The sequence below is a fragment of the Dipodomys ordii genome, unplaced genomic scaffold, assembly GCF_000151885.1.
Source record: "Dipodomys ordii isolate 6190 unplaced genomic scaffold, Dord_2.0 Scaffold97, whole genome shotgun sequence".
NCBI lineage: Eukaryota > Metazoa > Chordata > Mammalia > Rodentia > Heteromyidae > Dipodomys > Dipodomys ordii.
In genome coordinates, this window is record NW_012267313.1 from 4,845,189 (window position 1) to 4,867,907 (window position 22,719).

Consider the following 22,719-nt stretch of genomic DNA (forward strand, 5'->3'; position numbering starts at 1 on the left):
AGTATGAAAACAAAAATTGATAGGCACCATTCCATTAGATCTTATTTCACAAACAGTAAGTAAACAAACTTCAAGGCTAGCTAGCAGATTCCAAAACTATTTACTACTATCAATTTTGACATTTAAGTCACACAGTCTTTCTGTGCTACGGAAGACAGCTTTTTATAGCATTTCTATCTGATGTACATTAAATCTGACTCACAAATTCTGGCTGACAGATATATAGAATAAGTCATCAATGACTATAACAAGCAGGTCATGCTAAAACACAGATTAAGCTTCTTCCTGTGTGAATAACTAGATTGTTGTACAATAGAAGTCTCATCCTCAAAACAGGCTGAGATGATACATTTGTGAAAGAGGAACATTGTGATGAAATACAGATCATTTAAAGATAGAATAGACGTTTTTGTCTTGATATTAGTGTCCTCAGAATATTAAGAGGCATCTGTTTACATAACTGTTTCAGAATGTGGTTAATTAGATAGTAAAGTATCAACTGGATAGACTATTTATCACTGCTTTAATTCATGTAGCCCCCTTACAGGAAGAAATAGGTTTTTGTTTTGTTTTTTTAATAATCCAATGGGGGTTTTTTGTTTTTTGTTTTTGTCAGTGGTAGGGCTTGAACTCTGGGTTAGGGTGCTGTCCCTGCACTCTTCAGTTCAAGACTAGTGCCCTACCACTTGAGCCACAGTGCCACTTCTGGTTTTCTGGTGGTTAATTGGAGATGAGAGTCTCACAGACTTTCCTGACCGGGCTGGCTTTGCAGATCTCAGCCTCCTGAGTAGCTAGGATTACAGGCATGAGCCACTGGCACCTGGCTTTAGTCCAATGTTTTTAATAGATTCTAAAAGAGCTTTCAATTTCTATAAATTCCAAGTGCTGGTATACAAGATTCAGTTCTCTACATGCTATGGATAACGTTGGGCCACTGGCCATATGTGTCTTCTCGAGAACAGACTGAGTGAAGAGAATCACAGCCCTGCTGCAGCTTTTCTGAGATATACCCAACACCACACACAGGCCCAATACTCATGTCCTTTGCCCTCTGGCATGTCAAGGGTAGGTGAGCCAAAAGAGGAAGGATTAAAGCATAGTAGAAATGACAGAATTTCCTGACAAAAGCTAAAAAATTGTCAGCAACTTCTTTAATGTGTTTAGAAAGAGAACAATAATGAGGGAGACAGTAAATAAATCACTAATGACCACAGGCAGATTTAGAATTTGGTGGATTGACAAAAGATATTTTGGTTTTGTTGGAAGACAGATTAAATATATCACACCCCTTCATTTGACAAGAAGTTGAAACTATTTTTTACAATGTCAACATATTTGAGAGGGTAAAAAAAATGTACCCAAAAAGATTTTCAAGCACACATTTTATTCTGAAACTAACCTTTCCCTCCAGGTCTTAATATACTTCAACCCTGAAGCAGTTTTTCATTCCAAAACAGAGATCTGATCCTATTCTACTACCAATCTTTGGTTAAAGTAAAAACTTAATTAAGGGGCAAGTCACCAAACAATTAGCACACATGACAGTATGTGTAAGAAAGTCCAATAAGAGATGGTTATCTTCAAACTTATGTCACGATGGCTACTCAGAATAGTAACCTTTAAGTGTGAGGTTTGTTTCAAGTACCGATTCATTGACCAAAAAAAAGTTTTTTAAAAAGGTAATCCCCTGTATTTTGAAACCAGGAACTAGAAAACTGAGGGGGAAAAAAAATGTGGTAGAAGGCCAGGCCTTGGTGGCTCAAAGCCTATAATCCTAACTACTCAGGAGGCTGAGACCTGAGGATCACAGTTCAAAGCCAGCCCAGGCAAGAAAATTGGTGAGATTTTTTATCTCCAACTAACCACCAGAAAACGGAAGTGGAGCTGCGGCTCAAAGTGGCAGAACACTAACATTGAGTGAAAGAGCTCACGACAGGGCCCAGGTCAAGCTCAAGGACCAAGAAAAATGTGGTAGAATTTTGGGACTGCTTTAGAAATGAAAAACTCCATTATTCTGCAATTGGCTCAACAGAAGAGTAAACATTATTAGAGAAAATGGGACAAGGATTAAGATACTACTTACATTCTCCTCAACCCAACACATTCCTATAACCAGCATGGAATGGGATGTTGGGGCCGCTCAAATGAAAGTAAAAGAACTCTGCTTCAGGGAACCTATACCACACATCACCTCTAGCCTCTTGACAGCCTTCAAGGGTCAAGACCAACATACTGGCTTTGACACTGCTATCCAACCTAGGGTTTCACTGCCTTTCATAGAAATGTAACCCTTTATTTTCATTTATTTACAGCCTTGAAGTATTTCTCCAAAGAAGTTAGCCTCTTTTTTTTTTTTTTTGGCCATCATGGGACTTGAACTCTGGGCTCGGGCTCTGTCCCTGCGTTCTTCAGCTCAAGGCGAGCGCTCTACTGTTTGAGCCACAGCGCCACTTCCGGTTTTCTAGTGGTTTATTGGAGATAAGAGTCTCACGGACTTTCCTGCCCAGGTTGGCTTTGAACCCCAATCCTCAGATCTCAGCCTCCTGAGTAGCTAGGATTATAGGTGTGAGCCACTGGCGCCCAGCTTTATTTTTAAGCATTATCAAGAAAGAAAACGATAGGAGGAAGGAGTAATCTGAAGGGAAAGGTAGCTCTATATATTTAGTAATTTTTTAACTGGAGAGAAAAATTAAAATTATAAATAAGCAAATGCTATGGTGTATCTTAGGAAAAAATAAGAAATTTACAAATACACAAGAAAGGAGAAAGAAAGACTAAAAATTGTTTTCAGTGAAAAGTCATTTAAGCAAAGTACATTGCTTTTTCCTTGTGGAGGAAATAAGAATTAGGTTCTTTGGGTCAAGGAACTAATAGCAATCCAAGTGAGGAAAGAATCTAAGCATGAGAAAAACCAGGCAATAATACAAGAGCTTAGTCGTTCTACAATATAATACAACAGTTCTTTCACAGGACAGTACATGATTAATTACCAAACTAATGGCACAAACAAGTTGGGGGGGCGGGCATCCTGAGTTGAACATTAAGAGACATTTTGGAATCATGTGGACTGGTAAAGGCAAAGACATATTATATAATCAGAAATTTTAAAAGAAGACAATTCAGCATGTACTTGGCCAGACCACCAATGGTTGGCAAAGGAAGACGCACAAAGTCAGCAGTATTCTAAACCAGACCTGAGAGGCCTAACACTCCTAATACTCTGAATGCCTATCAAAAATGTGATGTCACTGAGAGGCCAAGCCTAATTCTGTTGTTATGAATGTCTTGTCTTCTTCAGGCTAGACTAAGATACCAGTCTCAAAACATAGCACCTTTCCCTCATTTAAAAATTCCTTGGACAGAGCTGCCACTTTAAATTTTGAATTTTTTTTTTTTTTTTTTTTGGGTCCGGTCGTGGGGCCTGAGCTCTGGGCCTGAGCACTGTCCCTCAGCTCTTCAGCTCAAGGCTAGTGCTCTACCACTTGAGCCACAGCACCACTTCCGGCTTTTTTCTTTTTGCTTATGTGGTGCTGGGAATCGAACCCAGGGTCTCAGGCATGCAAGGCAAGCGCTCTACCACTGAGCCACCTTCCCAGCCCCGTTGAATTTTTTTTTTTAAGCCAAAGGGATAGATGGATAGACAGCTTGGCAGAGACATTCCAACTGGGCCTCTGTCACTTAAATTTTAAATTACAGATAATATATGCCAGTTAAATTACTACCAATTCTTAAATCATAATATAAATCTGTCACTGTTTTATGAGATTTTACAGTTATAGTTTCCAGATCCTCTATAAATATATAGTTGAAATTATTTTACAAGAAAACGTGGGTCAGCTTGAAAAGCATATTTTGGGGGAGCAAATTAAACAGGCAAATACAGAAAACACGTTAGAAGGTAAAGCTATCAAATTTTATTTCCAACCCCAGAACACAACAAAAGAATTGATACATTCTGCTTTCTGTTTAATACTTGAATCATCAGAACACTGATGAAAAAAAACCTGACATTACGATGGGTTTATTCATAACTAAGAAAAAAAGGGGGGCGGTTCTGACATCTGACATTCCTATGTGGACAAAAACAATGCCCTCAATTCTCAGACAAAAAAAAATGTAGGAACAGCTTTCAGATGCTAAACAAAAATGTGACTGACTCTAACTTACAATGTACATTCACTTATGCTTACAGAAGCTCAGAGGTTTTCAGGCTTATTTTCAGACTTAAAACATACACACCTATCAGTTGTAATAAAACTAGCTAAGTCCTAGAAATAGAGGAAGCAAATATTTTCATTCTTACTTTGCAATCTGAGAATAGAAGAAAAGACAGGAAGTGACTTTCCCAAGACATACAAAGAGTCAAAAGAAAAGTAAACATAGATGTCCTGACTTTATATCCTTAGCTTCAGCTAAATCTTCCCATACTTTAGAGAAGCAAGTCCCACTGGTTTACTACATCAAGGATATAAATTCCTCCAACAGCTATATTGCCAAGAGTCCTAAATTCCTGGTTGTCAGAATACAAAATTGAGGAGATTAATTAAAATCCTTCACAATTTAAACTGGGATACCAATGTAGCTTGTCACATATCCTTAATAACTCAAAAAATGTCAAATAACAGAAATGTAAATTTTTATACATATAAAACAATTCTGGGTGAGCGCAGTAACATACCTGTAATCCTACTCTGGAGAGGTCTTAAGATTACAGTTTCAGGAGAGCCCAAACAAAATGTTCTTAAGACTCCATATCTCAACAATAAAAGTTAGGCATAGTGTTCTATGCCTATCATCCCAGCTACAAGTGTACAAAGCAAGTATAAAGATGATTATGGTCAAGTTGGCCCAGGCATAAAAGTTGGGACATTATTTGAAAAATAATAAAAGCAAAGAGGACTATAGCCCTGGCTAAAGCAGTGGAGTGTTTACCTAGAAAGTGAAAGCTCCAAGTTCAAAACTCAGCACCAAAAATAAATACATAACATTCAAAATAAAGTGTTTCTCAAAAAAGTCTGAGATCCAACTGGGCGCTGGTGGTTCACGTTTGTAAATCCTAGCTACTCAGGAGGCTGAGATCTGAAGATCTCGGTTCAAGGGCAGGAAAGGCCATGAGACTCATATCTCCAATAAACTACTCAGAAAACCGGAAGTGGCGCTGTGGCTCAGGTGATAGAGCGCTAGCCTTGAGCTGAAGAGCTGAGGGACAGCGCCCAGGCCCAGAATTCAAACCCCATGACCGACAAAAAAAAAAAAGCCAAATATAAGACTAGGAGACAACAGTGGTTTGCCTCTTCTTTTCTCATTTGAGACAGTGGCTTTAGGACACAGATGCCTGGCTATAAACCTGAAGCTTTCTGGTCTATAAAAATACCCATGTGTAGCTTAACCAAGGTGGTGAATTAAGAAGTCCCTGATGAGTTACTACAGTTGTACAGCTACTTAACATATTCTGAATATAAACAGCATCATGGCCTCACTAGATCTTATATACCAATAACTTTACAGCCTCTGGATCAATACTTCCAGTTCCATTTTTGTTGTACAGATTAGTTTTAATCTCAAACTTTCATTTGGGGTTTTCTAGACTATCCTTATTCCAAAAGGTATATAATAAATCAGGCCATTCTATCTTCACACAACTTTCTGCAGAAGTTATGTTGCTTATGGCTTCTTCTCTATTGTTGTAATTGTCATAAATGAAGATAATTAAGTTCTCCTTCAGTGAGCATGCCATATAATCTTTGATTAAAAATTAGACACTATTTATTTGGGGAAAAAAAAGTACCAGCACTCATATAAAAAGAGACAAGAAAAAAAATCTTTAGTGGCAATAAATGAATTGAAACAAATCTATTCTCCCAAACCAAAGTATTTATTTCTCAGACCGTACTTAGCCTTCCTTGAAAGCTCACAAATTCACTAATAGCTACTGTTTATCACAACACAGTTTCACAAATAGTACTCAGACACTGATTTCCGGAGTGGAGCAACAGAAACACAGATAAGCAGCTTCAGCACATCACCCAATCTATCTAAGGCCAGTACTAGAACAGGGAAGCAGGAGAGCACTGAGTCACATGATGGCTATCCTCTGGACTCCACACTGCTGAAGGGGAAATAGAGCAGGTCTGATGAGTAGCAGATCCAAACTAATGATACTAAACCAGTAGAAAACCAAACTGGGAAGGAAACTTAAAGGGAGCACTCATCACAAAAGTGAATGCAATTTAGAACTTTTACACTATTATAATAACTATAAGGATACTGATTATTTCTGATGCTCAAATATGAATCCCTACTTAGAATTCAGGTAAGGGTATGGCCTAAAAATATCTGCCATGGGCAGCATAAATAAAAAGTTTCCAAATTCCATTTCCATGGTAGAGCACTTACCTAGCAAGTTCAAGACTCTGAATTTAAGCCTAAATACAAAAAGAAAATAAAAGAAGCACACACACACACACACATGCACGCGCGCGCGCGCACACACACACACACACACACACATAAACACACACACACGCACGCACGCAAGCAAGCGCTGTGCATGTAAATTCCCAGGGCAAAAACTATAATAAAAAAGTAATATGAACTAAGAGGCTATAAAAGCACTACATTTCAAATCAATGCAATCAACAAAATGTATTTGAAGGGAAAATTAGAACCATAAAAACAATTGTTTAAATATTAAACTCGAGAGCAGGTAATCTTGAAAAGAAAAATAAAAAGAAACATAATGTTACAAAATAGGAAAGATATAAGAAATAATAACAAAACCAAGTTGTTGGTTATCAAGAGAAAATGTAAATAGCACTAGAAACTAAGAGAAATCAAAACGGAATGCCTAAGATGAGAATACTAGGAAAAGCTTCATGCAAATCAACTTGTCAAATTAGATGAAATAAACTATTTACACCAAAAATGTGAATGACTAAAATTTAATCAAGAAAAAAAGGGGACCATAAGTATAATGAAATCAAATCAATGATTCAAACAACAAAAACTACTTCCAACTCTCAGTCTTTCCTCACAGTCTTTTCTTCACAAAAACAATGACAGCTTTTAAAGGCAAAGTCTACAATAGACAATCCCTAATCTATCCAGGCTTTTCCAGAAGGAAAGAAGGAAACAACTTTAAGACATAAGCTAAAAGTAATTGAGAAAAGTAATTTATGAAAAAGTCTTCAAGAAGTTTCTTCACAGCAAAGGACATACAAGCTGAAAAGCTACACATCATACAATAGTCTCATATCCAGAATATGCAAAGAGCTGAAGAAACTAAGCCATGAAATAATCAAAAACTCAATTAACAAATGAGTAAACAAGCTAAATAGTCTTCTCAGAAGTAAATAGGACCAAAAGACATGAAGAAATGCTCAACATCTTTGGCCATTAAGAAAATGTGAATTAAAAAAACATTGAAATTCCATCTCACCCAGGTCAAAATGGCCATCATCAAGAATATAAACAACAGATGTTAGTGTGGGATGTGGGGGGTAAAGGAACCCTACTACTACACTGTTCATAGGAATGCAAACTTGCTTAATCACTCTGGAAAACAGTATGGAGATTCCTCAAAAATCTAAACATACCCTATGATCCAGCAATACCATACTCTTGGGCATTTATCCAAAAGATTACAAATCAGAATACAATAAAGTCGTGTGCACAACCATGTTGGTTGCTACACTATTCACCACAGCCAAGGAACAGAAACAGCCCAGATGCCCCTCAGTGGACAAATGGATCAAGAAAATGTGGTATATATACATAATGGAATTTTACTCCTCCATTAGAAAAAAATATATTACATCATTTGCAAAAAATCTATAGACCTAAGGGAGAAAAATATTAAATTAAGTAAGTAAGGCCCAGAGAGACAAAGAACACATTTTCTCTCATATATAAGCTAAAACTAATTTATAAATGTACAAGTAAACATATACAGGATTGTATGCAAGTACATATCTCCAATTAATCAGCAAAAAATTGGCTAGAGATATGGTTCAAGTGCCAAGGAAGCAAGCCAAACAAGTTCAAATCCAATGGCACTTTAAAAAAATGAATTTTATTTCTCAAGTAAAGGATCCCATATCTAGAAATACTATTTGAATGCTTAATGCCCATTCAGAACAATCATAGCACAGTATACATGAGCAGTGAGTACACACTGGCAGAAACCATCAATGCTTATCTTGAATGACTGATTCTATATTGCTGCTGTTTAAATGCAAATTTACAACAGACTGGTATACAGGAACTATATTCACTGTACTGTGCCAAAAAGAAGAAGAGATTACTTTCATGCCACACATCCAGAGAGCTCTCCTCTCCATTCAGCAACCTGTCTCACCTCCAGATCACAAGTGTATTCACTGCCATCTAGGAGAGTCACTTTACACTGTACAGTTTTGGTCTTCTTGGTAGCTTTCAGGGAAGCCTTCTCCGCCTTCAGCTCATTGGTCTGCACTTCCTTGGTCTCCCTTTTTGCTGCTTCTCCTTCAGATTTGTCAATCTGTATTTCCTTAACCTTCTCCTCTTCTTTCTCCTCCTTTACTTCTTCAGCAGGCTATCGAGGAAAAAAAAAAATCAAGTTCATGAAAAAGCTAACCAAACTGAAAAAGTTAACAATCAAAAAGAAAATCTCTTTTGCTGTTTTTGGTTTTATGCCAGCACTGGCGCTTGAACTTAGGGTATGCACTTCCACACTTAGCTTTTTCACTCAAGGCTGGTGCTCTACCACTTAAGCCACCCCTCTATTTCCAGCTTTTGCTGATTAATTAGACGGTAAGACTTTTCTGCCAGGGCTGATACCCCAATTTCCATATCTCATTCTCTAGAATAGTTAGGATTATAGGGATGTCACAAGCACCCAGCTCTTTTGGAGTTTTTTTGCTATGCTAGGCATCAAATCCAGAGCCTTATACATGCTAGGTATTTTCCAAAAGGAAAATTGTGAATAAGAGCTGTAGTAGTAGTATTAATCTAGGATCCCCAGCGCTTGGGAGGTTACAGCAGAAGGATAATGAGTTTAAGAGGTCAGCCTTAGTTACACAACACATTCCAGGCAAACTCAAATTAAACAGCTAACCTGGGGGGAATGGGACCTTGTGGGGCAGACACAGTAGCTCATGCCTATAATCCCAGCTACTTAAAAGAATTATGGCTCAAAGACAACCCAAACAAAAATGGTTCGACATTCACCTCATCAAACAAACCAGGGGAGGTGGTATACACTTGTAATCCTAACTATGTGGAAGGCATAGGTACAGGAGGATCATAGTCTAAGACCAATTCCAAGCCAAAACAACACTCCCACCTAAAAAATAAGCTAAAACAAAAGAGGCTAAGGTATACACTTCAAGTAGTACTGTACCTGCCTAGCAAGTACAAATTCAAAACAATACCACAAAAATATTTTTAAGTTATGATTATAACCACTACAAGCCTAAGGTTTTAAAGTAATTGTAATTTATACTACAAAGGATATTTTTCTTTATCCTCTATCCACTTTTACCAGGCAGGTAATTCAGGAATTAAATGAATACAAGAACCTGCATCCCACAACAACAAGTTAAGTATCATTCAAATAACAGAATTTGAAGTGAATAAAATCTCATACCATAGCAAAAGCTAGGCTCCATTAGATAACCAAAATATACACATATAATTTACTTACACCCCACTGAATTCTTAAATAAATCAAAGAGTATCCTGTTTAAAAGAACGTACAGAAGTCAGAAACAGGAAGCCACGAGAACTTCTTAATAGTTTTATATTTATAAATATGGTAAATGTTTTGCTTTATTATTTTGGAAATGTTTTTTTTAAAGAAATGACAGGAAGTCTATAGTAGAGCAATCCAAGACCTATATTCCAGACTCATTGAGCCAAAGCACGATCTCAACAGAAGACATCTAGAAATGGTATTTTTTTAAGACCTTTGCCCTATGTGGTTCTCAATAACAAGCCTCTCACACACCTGTGTCTCAGCACTGCTCACAGAAGGCTTTTCTTCCTTCACCTCCACCTTAACCTCTTGATGCTTCCTCTGAACCGTTTCTTCAGCATCACCCTTAGCCCGTCTCTCTTCTAATGGAAGGGAATCCTCTTTATCTAAGATTTGTTCTTCCATAACAGCTTGGGTAGATTCTTTTTTATCTCCTCCATCTTTGGCCACTACTAAGTTATATGACTTCTGTTTCTTAAGCCACGGGGGAATGAACCGAGAAATACCCCTGCTCTCAGATGGATCTTTCTCTCTCTTACGGCGGCGTGGACTACTTTGGCTTTCAGCTGTAGGCGATGGTTTTTCCTCTTCGGGCTCAGATGACAGATTTCTCTGATTTTCTGCTACTTCTTTAGCTTTCTCCTTGATTGCATCTGCTCCCAATTGGTCAGAGTCTCTTACTTCAGATGCAGAGCCAACTTCGGTAGTCATGGTTACAGCTTATACTGTAACAAAACAAAATCACAAAATAATATTTTACAGACTCTCCAATTTTAGTTTGATGACAAGGGAAAAGCAGGGTGGGAAGAGGTATGGCAAAGACAGAAGGGACAAGGCACACATTAAGAGGGAAGGTTCAAAAACCTAAGAGAAAATGGAGACTGCTAACTTTTAGAATTCTAAGAATCATAGAACCAAAAGAAACATCACAATAGCAGTAACTGATTCTCCACAGCAAGAATTTAAAAGGACCAACACTCAAGGAAGTAATTACTTTTATTTGGCTTCAGCTAATTATTAATAGTATCAGACCCAAATCCAGTTCTTTTTTGCGTTAGTCACTTTTCAGACTGGACCCCAATCTCAAGACTGTGGGTCTTCTTATCTATGCCTCTTGCATAGCTGAGATCACAAGTGTACAAAACCACACCTAGCTTATTATTTGACTTTTTGCCTAGGCAGGTCTTAAACTGTGATATTCACAATTTCCACCTCACAAGTAGCTCTAAGTGGATGTATTTTTTTTGTTTGTTTTTTGTTTTTTGCCGGTCATGGGGCCTGAACTCTGGGTCTGGGCGCTGTCCCTCAGCTCTTCAGCTCAAGGCTAGTGCTCTACCACTGGAGCCACAGCGCCACTTCCGGCTTTTTCTGTTTATGTGGTGCTGAGGAATCGAACCCAGGGCCTCATGCTTGCAAGGCATGCACTCTACTGCTGAGCTACCTTCCCAGCCCTCTAAGTGGATGTATAAGTCACCATGCCAGGCCCTGTCTTCCAACATTAAATCCTCTAATTCATTATCACTATTCAAACGCAGGAAAAGGTATTCAAACCATAACCAAAAACCAAATCTTCAGTGGGCCCAACCTGAAACAAATTTTTGTTTGTACACATGACTTGAAGACTAAACTACATAAAGGTATTATAGGGGCTGGGAATGTGGCTTAGTGGTAGAGTGCTTGCCTAGCATGCATGAAGCCCTTAGTTTGATTCCTCAGTACCACATAAACAGAAAAAAACAGAAGCGGTGCTGTGGCTCAAGTGGTAGAGTGCTAGCCTTAAGCAAACAAAGCCCAGGGCTTACAGGGCTAGAAAATTCATCTAATGATTTATACTGTCACAATTATATTTTACACAAGAGGGACTTTTCAAGTGCTTGCTGTTTCTCTTCCCTAAGGAGAGAAGTTTTCTGAGTACTGGCATCCTAGCCAATGGGTAATGCCACAGCTGTCTTCCAAAGCGGCACAAATATGAGTGTGCTTAAAAAGACAACCTAAAGAAAAACTGCTTAAAGGCATACTTGAGATACAAATCACATATTAAAAAATTCATCCTGCTAATATACTTTTAATGGTTTTGAATATATTCAAAAAATTGGATAGTATTTTTATCATTCTGAAAAGAAATATGGCTAGGTGCCAGATTTCACACCTGTAACCCTAGCTACTCAGGAGGCTGAGATCTGAGGATCACAGTTCAAAGCCAGTCCAGGCAGTAAAGTCCATGAGACTTTTATCTACAATTAACCGTGACAAAACTGGAAGTGGCGCCATAACTCAATGTGGTAGCCTTGAGCAAAAGAGCTCAGGGACAGAGTCCAGGCCCTGAGTTCAAGCCCCATGACAGACAAAAACAAAAAAACAAAAAAAAACTTACTAAATTAGCCCTATCACAGAGAATAATTACATGTGAAATTATGTGGCCATGTAATCAAAACTGGGTTGATGGACAAAGGTAAAGACAAAGTGTGAAAACAGAGAGAGCACTGATAAGCCACAGTGAAGCTTTACAAAATAGTGCTCAGCCTCCACTGTATTTAAGAACTCCAGAGTTGATTCATGTTGCTCATTCAATTCAAAGGTACAAGAGTGATAACAATGGAAATAGCTAATTGAGATTGTGAATATGAACCATTAAAAGTATATATATATATATATATATATATGTTCTTAAAATAGTTTCAAGAGCTAAGCAGAGCTTAAAAACAAATGCTACCTTATTTTTTGATAATGGTTTCTTCAACAAATTACCACCATATATAGAAAATGATAGTGCACCAGTTATGACCCTCAGCATTTGAGTTATACACATGCCTTAAGCGCTATCACACAGGAAAATGGACACTGCTGGGCAGCAGAATTCCCCTAAAATAAAAGCCTCATGAAGCTGGTCACCAATGGCTCATGCCTATAATCTTAGCTACTCAGGAGGCTGAGATCTGAGGATCACAATTTGAAGCCAACCTGGTCAGGAAAGTCTGCAACACTAACTCCAATAAATTACCCAGAAAAATGGAATCGTGGCTCAAGTGGTAGAGCATTAGCCTTGAGTAAAAGCAGCTCAGGGACAGTGCCTAGGAGCCCTGAGTTCAAGCCCCAGGACCAGTAGGGAAAAAACAAAACAAAAGAAAACCTCTATGAGGCTAGGATCTTTCTTTCATTTACTACTAAGTTCCTACTGTCTAGATTGGAACATACACAGTGGTCAGTAATTATTTACTGAATGAGTAATATTGCATTATCTAGTACAGTATCCTCATTTTCTTTTATTATCAAGGAAACAGACTCAGAAGCTAGATTTGCCTAATTTAATAACGTTAAATAAGCAGAGCCAAACTAAAGTTTCCAAACTGTAACAATGTTCACGGCAGTAATCTTTAATTACAATTACCCTAAATCCATTATTAGTATAGTTATATAACATACTAAAGACCTTCTTACTTATCATCAAGCAAAAAAGAACACCACTGTTGAACAGCCAGCCCATTAGACAAGCATGTGGCTTTGACACAATTATCATGCTGGCAAGCTCCATCTGGGTTGATAAAAGTGTTCCTTATTGTGACAGCTCCATGAGAAAAAGCATGCATCATTTACCATGCAACCAAGCAGAAAACTATCATCAGTAGAGGACCAGTACTGCTTAGGACTTGCAGTACTGAAAAAAATATCATTCTGTATTTTCTTAGACTTAAGGAAAAAAATAAAATGGAGGTATAAATTCCACAGTGCTGTCTATATTGTTAGCTTAAAGCACTTACCATATAATATATTGCTTGAAGCACAGACCCTTAATCAACATACTACAACAAGCAAAGCAAAACAGACAAATACACAACTCCACATGCCCACAAAGAGCTTCAAGTAAGGAGTTCTTCCTAATTATTAGGTCCAGATGTTTCTTTAAAGAACTTGGGCTACTCTGCAAGTCCTTCTGGTTCAGATAACCCTTGGGGAAGTTGATGACATGACTGCCAGTTAAGCAACCTCTGTCCTCTGCTGAGCTCAGGAGCGATATGAGGTCTTTGATTTATTTTAGCAGAACTCAAGACATTATTTAAGGGCCTAAGATTTACAAAAATAGGGACGTATGTGCATTTGTAAACTTTAACAACAGTGGTGAGAGGATAAAGGGAGGTTTTTGTTCAAACTTTTTGTTAACAAAGCTCTGCAACAAATAACTACAACCAGAAACTTAAACAATATTGACAATGTGAGGACACTTTTAATTTAGCTATTTTCCAGACCTGACAAAATTAATCTCCCATCTACTATTGTCTTGAGTAAGTAGAGAATATATAGAACATCTTGCTGACGCTAGTCACTTCACTTTCACACTCTACAGCCTAAGTTCAAAATCCAATATTGCTGGGCACTGGTGGCTCACGCCTGTAATCTTAACCACTTAGGAGGGAGCTGAGATCTAGAATAAAAGTTCGAAGTCAGCCTGGGCAGGAAAGTCTATGAGACTCTTATCTCCAATTAATCAACAACCAAAAACCAGCCAGAAATAGAGCTGTGGTTCTAGTAGTAGAGCACTAGCCTTGAGCAAAAGCAGCTCAGGACAGTGCCCAGACCTTAAAAGTTCAAGCACCAGGACTAGCCCTTAAGAAATAATAAAAAAAAGGGGCTGGGAAGGTGGCTCAGTGGTAGAGCACTTGCCTTGCATGCCTGAGGCCCTAGGTTCGATTCCTCAGCATCACATAAGCAAAAAGAAAAAAGCCGGAAGTGGCGCTGTGGCTCAAGTGATAGAGCGCTAGCCTTGAGCTGAAGAGCTGAGGGACAGCGCCCAGGCCCAGAGTTCAGGCCCCACAACCAGACCCCAAAAAAAGAAAAAAAAGAAATAATAAAAAATAAAAACAAAATCCCTCCATTATCTTCCACCAATCCATCAAATGTAAGAAAAATGAATAGAGGAATCCAAGTATAGGAGTGATTCAGCAGCGACCTAACTCTACGTGGGAAATAATGGAATGATACTTCTCAAATTTAGCAAACTTTTTAAAGGAGGAGTGGGGAGAGACAATATCTAGAAAAAGACATGAAATAACAAAAACAGGAAGACAGAATAGACTACAAAAGCTAGGGATATAGTTCAGTGGCAGAAAAGCATGCTAAGCATTTTTTTTTCAATCTCAACATGATAGAAGGCAGGGAGAAACAGGAAGGAAGCAAAAGGAGTAGGGAAAAGAGAAGGAAAAGGGAGGAGGGAAAACAGAAGACAAACTTCAAGTCCTTTCGCTTGTAGGTTTATTTTTTCTTAAGTATCAAAAGGTCTAGAGAATGCTATAACCTCTATTTAAATAAGTAAAAATACATTAAAAAGAAATTATTTGTCAGTTTGTATTATCTATATGCTAGAGATAAACAAGAATCACTTTTTAAATAACATAATGCTACCCATCTTAACTTTAATGTGTTACACTTATTTATTTTTAAAGAAAGATAAAGGACCTAATAGAAAGACAGACTTTCTATAAAGATGTTAACTAACATCTGGATGAAATTAAGCCTATACACTCAAAAGATATGAACTTGCAACTCTTTGCTAGTTTAAGTCTGGGCAAGATCAGGTTTCATTCAGAGCATGTATTTCCTTTGCTCATTCTCCTTTTTAACAGAACACACGTTTTATTCAGCTTCCCTCCCCCTTCCACATGTTGTGTAGCCAAAGCTGGCTCCAGAGACATTAAAAGGATAGATCCTGGTGGTGTATGGCAATCAGGGTCTCCCACTCACTGCCAAGAAAATATACAGCAAGTCTGCTGGTAGAGTTCTGGGAAAGATCTCTCCCGCTCAGAAGAGACAGGAAGTAGTAGGCCTCTGGGCTTCCTCTGATTTCTGATATGCAAAACTAGAAATGCTACCACTGTCCTGAATCCATTGAGAAAGACAGCTAGAACACCCTGACAGGAGTCACAGAAGAGAAGTCCACTTCCTATTCACACCACACATGAGACGACATACAGTACACTATGGTTAAACATTTGAGTTCAAGATTTCAGCTACTTGAAACCAAAAGCACCCTAATAGCTCTTGCTGTTTGAAGAAAGCATTAGAAAGCCTTAAAAAAACTAGGAGCACATACAGATCTCAGGTAATCATTATTCACCACTACTTTTTAATTACCTTCATAACTAAGAATCATGGATTTCAAAGTTTTAGGATATGTCCACATACTTGATTTTAATATCTTAGATAATATTGAAACAAAACATTAGCTTTTTAACAATGCTAATAAGAATCAAGCAAAAAGAAAAAAATCACAAGAGTCAGAGTAACATTCCTGTCTAGCTGGGTACTGGTGGCTCACATCTGTAATCTGAGATATTGAGGGGGCTGAGATCTAAAGATCACTCACTATTCAAACTCAGCCTGGACAGAAAAGTTCATGAGATTTGTAGCTCCAATTGCTAGCAAAAAGCCAAAAGTGGAGATGTGGCTCAGGTAGCAGAGTGCCAGTCTTGAAGAACTAGATAAGCAAATACAGCACAAAGACAGTCATTAAGGATCTTAATATCACTGTTCTCACAATCATCATACATATAACCTTTCTAATATTAGACTGCCAGGCAAGTCAACAACACAAACGGGTAAACATCCTACAGATATCCAGAACTCAACTGGCTCTCCATGGATCTACATATAAGTTTTATGGTCAGAAACATTGATGACCTACATTTAATTCAAATTTCTTTTCTAAGGTACAGTCCTAAATCTAATAGCCAGATCTGAAGCGATACTCTTTCTCTGAGAAGTTAGTATTTATCTAACATTTGGACAAAATAGCACAATGGTTTAAAAGGAACAGAATAACCAAGGACAAGTTAACCTTGCTAAGTTCCAATTTCCTCATAAGAAAAACAGATAACATGGATAGTTCTAAGGATTAAATTATATTATTAAAAGGCTGGCACACAATAAATTGATAATACACAATGAGCCACTGTCATCAGATAGGAATTCTATGAACAAAGGCAGTATTTCTGCTGTTCATTAAAAATAGTTACATCAAAATACCAATAATATTAGCTATTTGCTGAACAGAGCTCTAAAAGCTCTGTACATAGTAATTCTAAAACTCTTCACAATCTTTGAGGTATGAAGTAAAGTAATTCCCAGGTTACAGATGAAGAAAGTAAAATTGGTACATAAAGTCACATAATCAGGTATAATTGTGAGAGCCAAGATTTAAATCCTTTCTAGTTCCTAAACTTATTCAATACTACTAACCAACTGCAAAATGGCTTCACTATTGTGTAATCAATATCTTGCATGATGCTATGTAATAAGCTCTAAGTCACTCTTTGCCCTATAGATTTCACTGACTATCAGGATGTAGGTTGGGTCAGTACCTTATTTCTTCTTTCAAAACAAATGCTTGAGTACTTTTATAGATTATGCAACAAACATACAGACAACAGAATCTTCTCTCAGGACACAGCTAGCAACACTGGCATTAATATGTAGTCAAACAACTTGTTAATTTTAGTCATCTAAATTCAGAAATTACCACTAACGTTTTAAAGTCATTATTTTCTTAAAATTATCATTATCAACTCTTTTGGAAATGATATAATACTTATTTACTGAACACGATTAAACACTCAAAAAACACAAAGTTTCATGCTTTTTAAAAAGCATTCTCAATTATATTTAGTATTTAGGACTGGAGGCATGGTTCAGGGTAAGAGCACCTGCTTAACAAGCATCAAGTTCTGAGTTCAAACTCTAGTACTGCCGAAAGGAAGGAGGGAAAGAGGGAAGGAGGGAGGGTGGGAGGAAGGAAGGAAGGAAAGAAATTACATTTGGCAAAAACCCAATTGTTATCTAGGTGAATTCAAATAATCTAAAAGCCTGGTTATATACTGACTAGACATCAAAAATTCAAAACAAGTATTCTGTATTTGTTTATATAACTAAAGGGTGAACACAGAGTTGACAAAGATACAGAAGGGAGAAAGGAACATAAAAGGACACTCAATGAATCTGAAGTAAAAGAAATGCAACTAAATATTCACAAGTTTAATCCTGTTACTGAGCAAGTGTATGAGAATCTAAGAGCAGGTTCATTCCTGAATAGTCACTCTTAGAAACTAAACTGCTAGTCACTTTGCCAAATTTGACTCATGGTAATGAATCCTACAGATACGCATCTGTATATGTGTACTTTATGTACATAGTACACATAATTATTTTATGTACTTAATTGTTTTATGTACACTATGTTACAGCAAAGTTTCAGCATCTATCAACAGGAGGCTTTATACTACATTAATATACTTTAACAGTTATGAAATTAAAAATAAGAAATATTTAAACTCCAGTTATGGAAATAACTCAAGGTACAGTATTGTCAATACAGCCAGATTCAGAAAGTAGATATGATTTGTATCATACGGAGTATCTGATTTGCTTTTAGTTGAAAGTGTGTAAGAAGCATAAGTATGTGTTCACACATATATTCCTGTGTATGTGAAAGAAACTGGGGGAAAATACAAAAAAGAAACTGACTTACAGAGACTGTTACATGGTAATGGTAGATGAGGTACAGAGATGCAGATGTACTTAAGTACTTTATTAGGAGAACAATGTGCAATATGCAATAGTGAAAATCATCATGGACAGACAATACAAGTACCTCAAGTGACTACCAAAGTCACATCAGTGCTACCATGCCATATCACATAGCTCTAGCCACATAAGTGAACAGAATGAGCACAGAAACTTTGCAGTCTAGTCCAGCTCAGCAGAAACAGGACAGTCCAAAACAGAATTGTTTTCTTTGTATATGAATTAATCTATATCCTCAAAGGAACTCATTTCTGATAGATTCCAATTCAACATACCTTACAAACCAACCTGGTCCTATGAAGATTGCTTTGTTGTGTAATATAAGTGCAATGCCTAAAACTTTTAAAATAGTATTTTTAAAGAAGTACTATTGGCTGTTCGTTTGAAAGGAAGAGAGATGGGTGGGGAGTTGGGGAGGGGCGGGGAGAAGATCCTGAAAAATCTTGTTATTTTATCCTTCTGACCTCAGTATGAAGTTGAACAAAAATAAGAATAATGTTGATGCATATGTAGGCAAACCAAAACAGGTTTTTCCTATTTCTGCTGGAGGAATGGGAACTTGGAAATTTCTTCAAGTTGAGGACATTTTTTAAAAGAACAAAATGAAATAGTAAGATTCTTACCAAGTGTGTAAGGTAGTCACACATAAACAACACTCCCAATCTCTTTCAGTGGCTTCCTCTTCATTTATAGGAAAAAGCAGAAAAAAGAAAAACAACACTCTCTGGGCTTATAAGCACATGTTTCCTGTCCACACCTCTTTCCAGCTCCACATCTGGTACGATGCTCCCCACACGAGGATGAAATGTTTGTATGATGAGTAATTGTATGTTCCAGTGAAGGCTAGTCAATAAACAGCTTTGGGGATGTACCCTGTCTTTGGACACATTTATTTGAACTACAGTCGCATAATGCCCTATAGGACATCATACTCATGAGCATTTCTTCCAGTGATGACAAGGCTCAGAGCAGAGCCAGTACTAACCATCTCTCTTGACATAATAGATACTAAGAAGTATATCATTTATGAGATCATCTCAGCTATCCAATGCAAAAGATCACCACATGGCCTCATTATAAAATTATACCTACTTGTATCAAATCTCCAACCAGTTTACTACCATTTCTGTATAAACTCTAAATCTGTGAGTTACAAAATAATAGCAGAGGTTTAGGAAACTCTTTTCAAATAAGCTAATGACAAATCCATCAAGGTTAACTGCACAGGATAAACACATAGGCTGCAGACGCTGCATTTTAATAGGTCACAAGACAAAAGCTTGTCAAAGTCAATCAACTCCCCACATTGTGACAAGTCCACCAAGCTGGAGCCTATTCTGAGCTCATACTTTTAAATCCTCTTCTCTGTAAGCTTTGGAAAGGAAGGCTGTAGCAGACAGACATAAATACCTAAACCTTATCAAAAAAAAAAAAGTATTAAAATTTTGGTGATTAGCTCTTTTGCCATTTTAAATATTTATAGCACGGCCAGAAAGTAATTAATATAAATTCAGAGTATGTATTTTTTTAAATTAAAGTTGAATCTTTTTTGTTACAGTGAGATCAAATATTAAAACTAGTCCATTGGTCAACCTGACTACCAGAATGTTAGAATTATGGACCTTCCAAACCTGGAGTGATCAAAGCCAGTCTTCTCCCAGCAGGAAAAACTGTTAACTACAATGGAATTAAAGACAGACATGCCATTTAGAACGCTTTAAAATCTTCCTTTTTAAAAAAGAATAAAAAAGTATTTCTACTGTGAGCACACTAGGTTAGTTCAAAACTACTTTCCTTAATAAAAATTTCAACTAACTATTGTTAGGTGGTGGTGGCTTCATGTTTTTACTTCAGTTAAATATATTTTTGAATGTAACAGTCTAGAAGTTCAACATCTACAGAAGTGATTTGGCAGAGGATTCTTCTGGAAAGTATGCCAGGCCTTTACAATTCAGACAAAACTAATGTTAAAATTTAATTTACTTTCCTAACTTTACTTTCTTGGTGGTCATGCTAAATTACAGGTCATCAATATATAATATAATCAATACAGAAATATTATAAAGGAAAGGGACCACTGACTGTCCAGATCATCAGGAATGAACTCAACAGCTATCATTTATTCAGTCCTACATATAGTAGGACTGAATAAATTGGAGACAATTCTTGTTTGTTGTGACAACAAACGGAAAATTTAAGCCACCCTCTTCCCAAAATACCATGAAGTTCTTTAATGCATTCCCTACAGTTTCAACAGTAAAGAGGGAATTAAAAAGATCATTTGCCACTTGCAGTGGCACAGGGTTTTCCTAAAGGAAGACTATGATGGGTAGATTATTTTTTTTAAAAAGCACAAGGAAAATTTTTTGCAAGTGTAAATGTTAGACTCTAGTTAAATTGTGAGTTTTCATATTTTCTTCAATATGACAAGATTAAGTATTCAACAACAGAAGATGTTGATACTTATCCTTAGCAATATTTGTGTAGAGTATGATAATATCTAACCAACGTACCGTTCTTGATAACTGAATTACAAATTTAAACATGTGATAGCTATATTTCAGCTTCCTTTAATCAAAGAAATTAAAGTGAAAACAATTAGCAAAATTTGCAACCTTTACCATGTTAAAAGTAACTATACATTTAATTTTACATAGGATTCATAGTGCTTTAGGAGGTACCTTTTATATAGTTTATCACTCCATAACAATGAAAAAGAAATCAATCGTGAACAGGACAAGTAAATAAAATAAGCCAACTAGCTTCATTATTCTGAAAGATCAAACCTAAAATGGTTATTATATGAAAGATAATCTACCAAAATTCAACCTCTGCCTAGAAAAGTGCAAATTAAATGGTTTAAAACTAAACTCTAAGCACCTAAAAATGTTTCTCCCAAGGCTTGGTTCAAATATAACAAAACATATTCTTTCCTTTGCTAGCCAACATACACACCCAAATTCCATCTAGTCTGTACATTAGTATATCTTTTCAGTCCCCTACATACTTAATCATATATGCAACAGCAAATGTTCTTCAGGAGTAGAAACAATCATATTCCACAAATCCCAAAGGCTAGAACAGAAATGTTCGAAGTCTCCCCCAGAGTATACATCCACAGCTTGTAAGCACATCAAGCTTTCTCTCTGCTGCTTCCTGTCATTGGAAGCTACAGACAGCTCATGGAAACCCAGTCCAAAGCTTAACAAGCAAAACTGACCCCACCCAGGCCAGACCCTGTTAGAGAAAGGCCCAGCTTTGTTCCAAGTCACTTCATTCCACAGCTAGAAAGTCTCCTACTGACTGTTATAACAGCCAAATGAAGAGTCCTTGTACATAAAGACTAGTTTTATGACTAAACTATAATTATAATTTTTATAATTTTCACTACTTAAAAATTTGACAGTACTGGCTTGGCTTTGCTTCTCCATCTAAAACTTTGTAATTATTTTTACCATTCTAATCCATTCTATGAGTAGATTACATATAATATATGCTAAAAGAGTATGTACCCAACAGACAGTCAATTCACTTTAATTATAAACTACTAACAACTGTCAATAATATATTTTCAGACCCAGAAAAACCATGCAGATAGATATTCAATCTATACTGATAAAATGCCTACTTTGTGTGAGAATGACATCATATATAAAAAGATACTTGATTTAACATAATATCATGCATAATATATCTGATCATTCTAAATTGTCTATTCTAAACTGAGAAGTTCCTGAAAGTACAACAGTCTTACATTGGTGAACTGAATATAAATACACACACACACACACACACACACACGGAAATACGTAACTCACTAAAAAAATGTGCCAATTCTAAAATATGGGACAAAACAATCTGAGAAAAACATCATCTTCTCAACCTTCCAATAGTTTCCACAATTCACATCTGAAGTTCTTTTCCAGTATGAGTACTTAATGTTAACAATTCAGAACTGAGACAGATTGAAATGTGTATACTTTCACTATTTTCCTCTCTGATAGACTGTTCTCTTATTAGGCAGTTCCTACTTGGCAATGAGTGATTATCTGTTCATGTTCACCCAAAGAAGTCTTAAAAAGGGAAGAAGCGTCTTTCCCAATCATGATGAAAAAGCTTGATATTTAAGTAAACAAGCTGTCACTTGATAAGAGAAAAGGTTAACCTTTCCTTATGAGTTACTGAAATTAAGTTCCTGTACCAGCTTCCAAAAGGATCTGTGAGAATGTACAAATAAAAAACTTTCTAAAGGGGCTGGGAAGATGGCTCAGTGGTAGAGCGCTTGCCTTGCATGCCTGAGGCCCTGGGTTTGATTCCTTAGCACCACATAAGCAAAAAAGAAAAAAAAAAAGCCGGAGGTGGCACTGTGGCTCAAGTGGTAGAGCGCTAGCCTTGAGCTGAAGAGCTGAGGGACA

General features: G+C 36.9%; 1 protein-coding gene across 7 annotated transcripts in view; it reads right to left on the minus strand.

Moving 5' to 3' along the window:
* The window catches only part of Epb41l2 (erythrocyte membrane protein band 4.1-like 2), a 166,888-nt gene that overhangs the window by 78,116 nt on the left and 66,053 nt on the right, over positions 1-22,719 (minus strand). For all 7 annotated transcript variants that reach the window (XM_013026845.1, XM_013026850.1, XM_013026849.1 and 4 more), the window contains exons 2-3: positions 9,986-10,458; positions 8,357-8,572 (exon numbers count right to left, since the gene is read on the minus strand). In XM_013026845.1, the coding sequence (XP_012882299.1) occupies positions 8,357-8,572; positions 9,986-10,444 (675 nt within the window). In that variant the 5' untranslated portion in view covers positions 10,445-10,458. The remainder of the gene's footprint in view (positions 1-8,356; positions 8,573-9,985; positions 10,459-22,719) is intronic.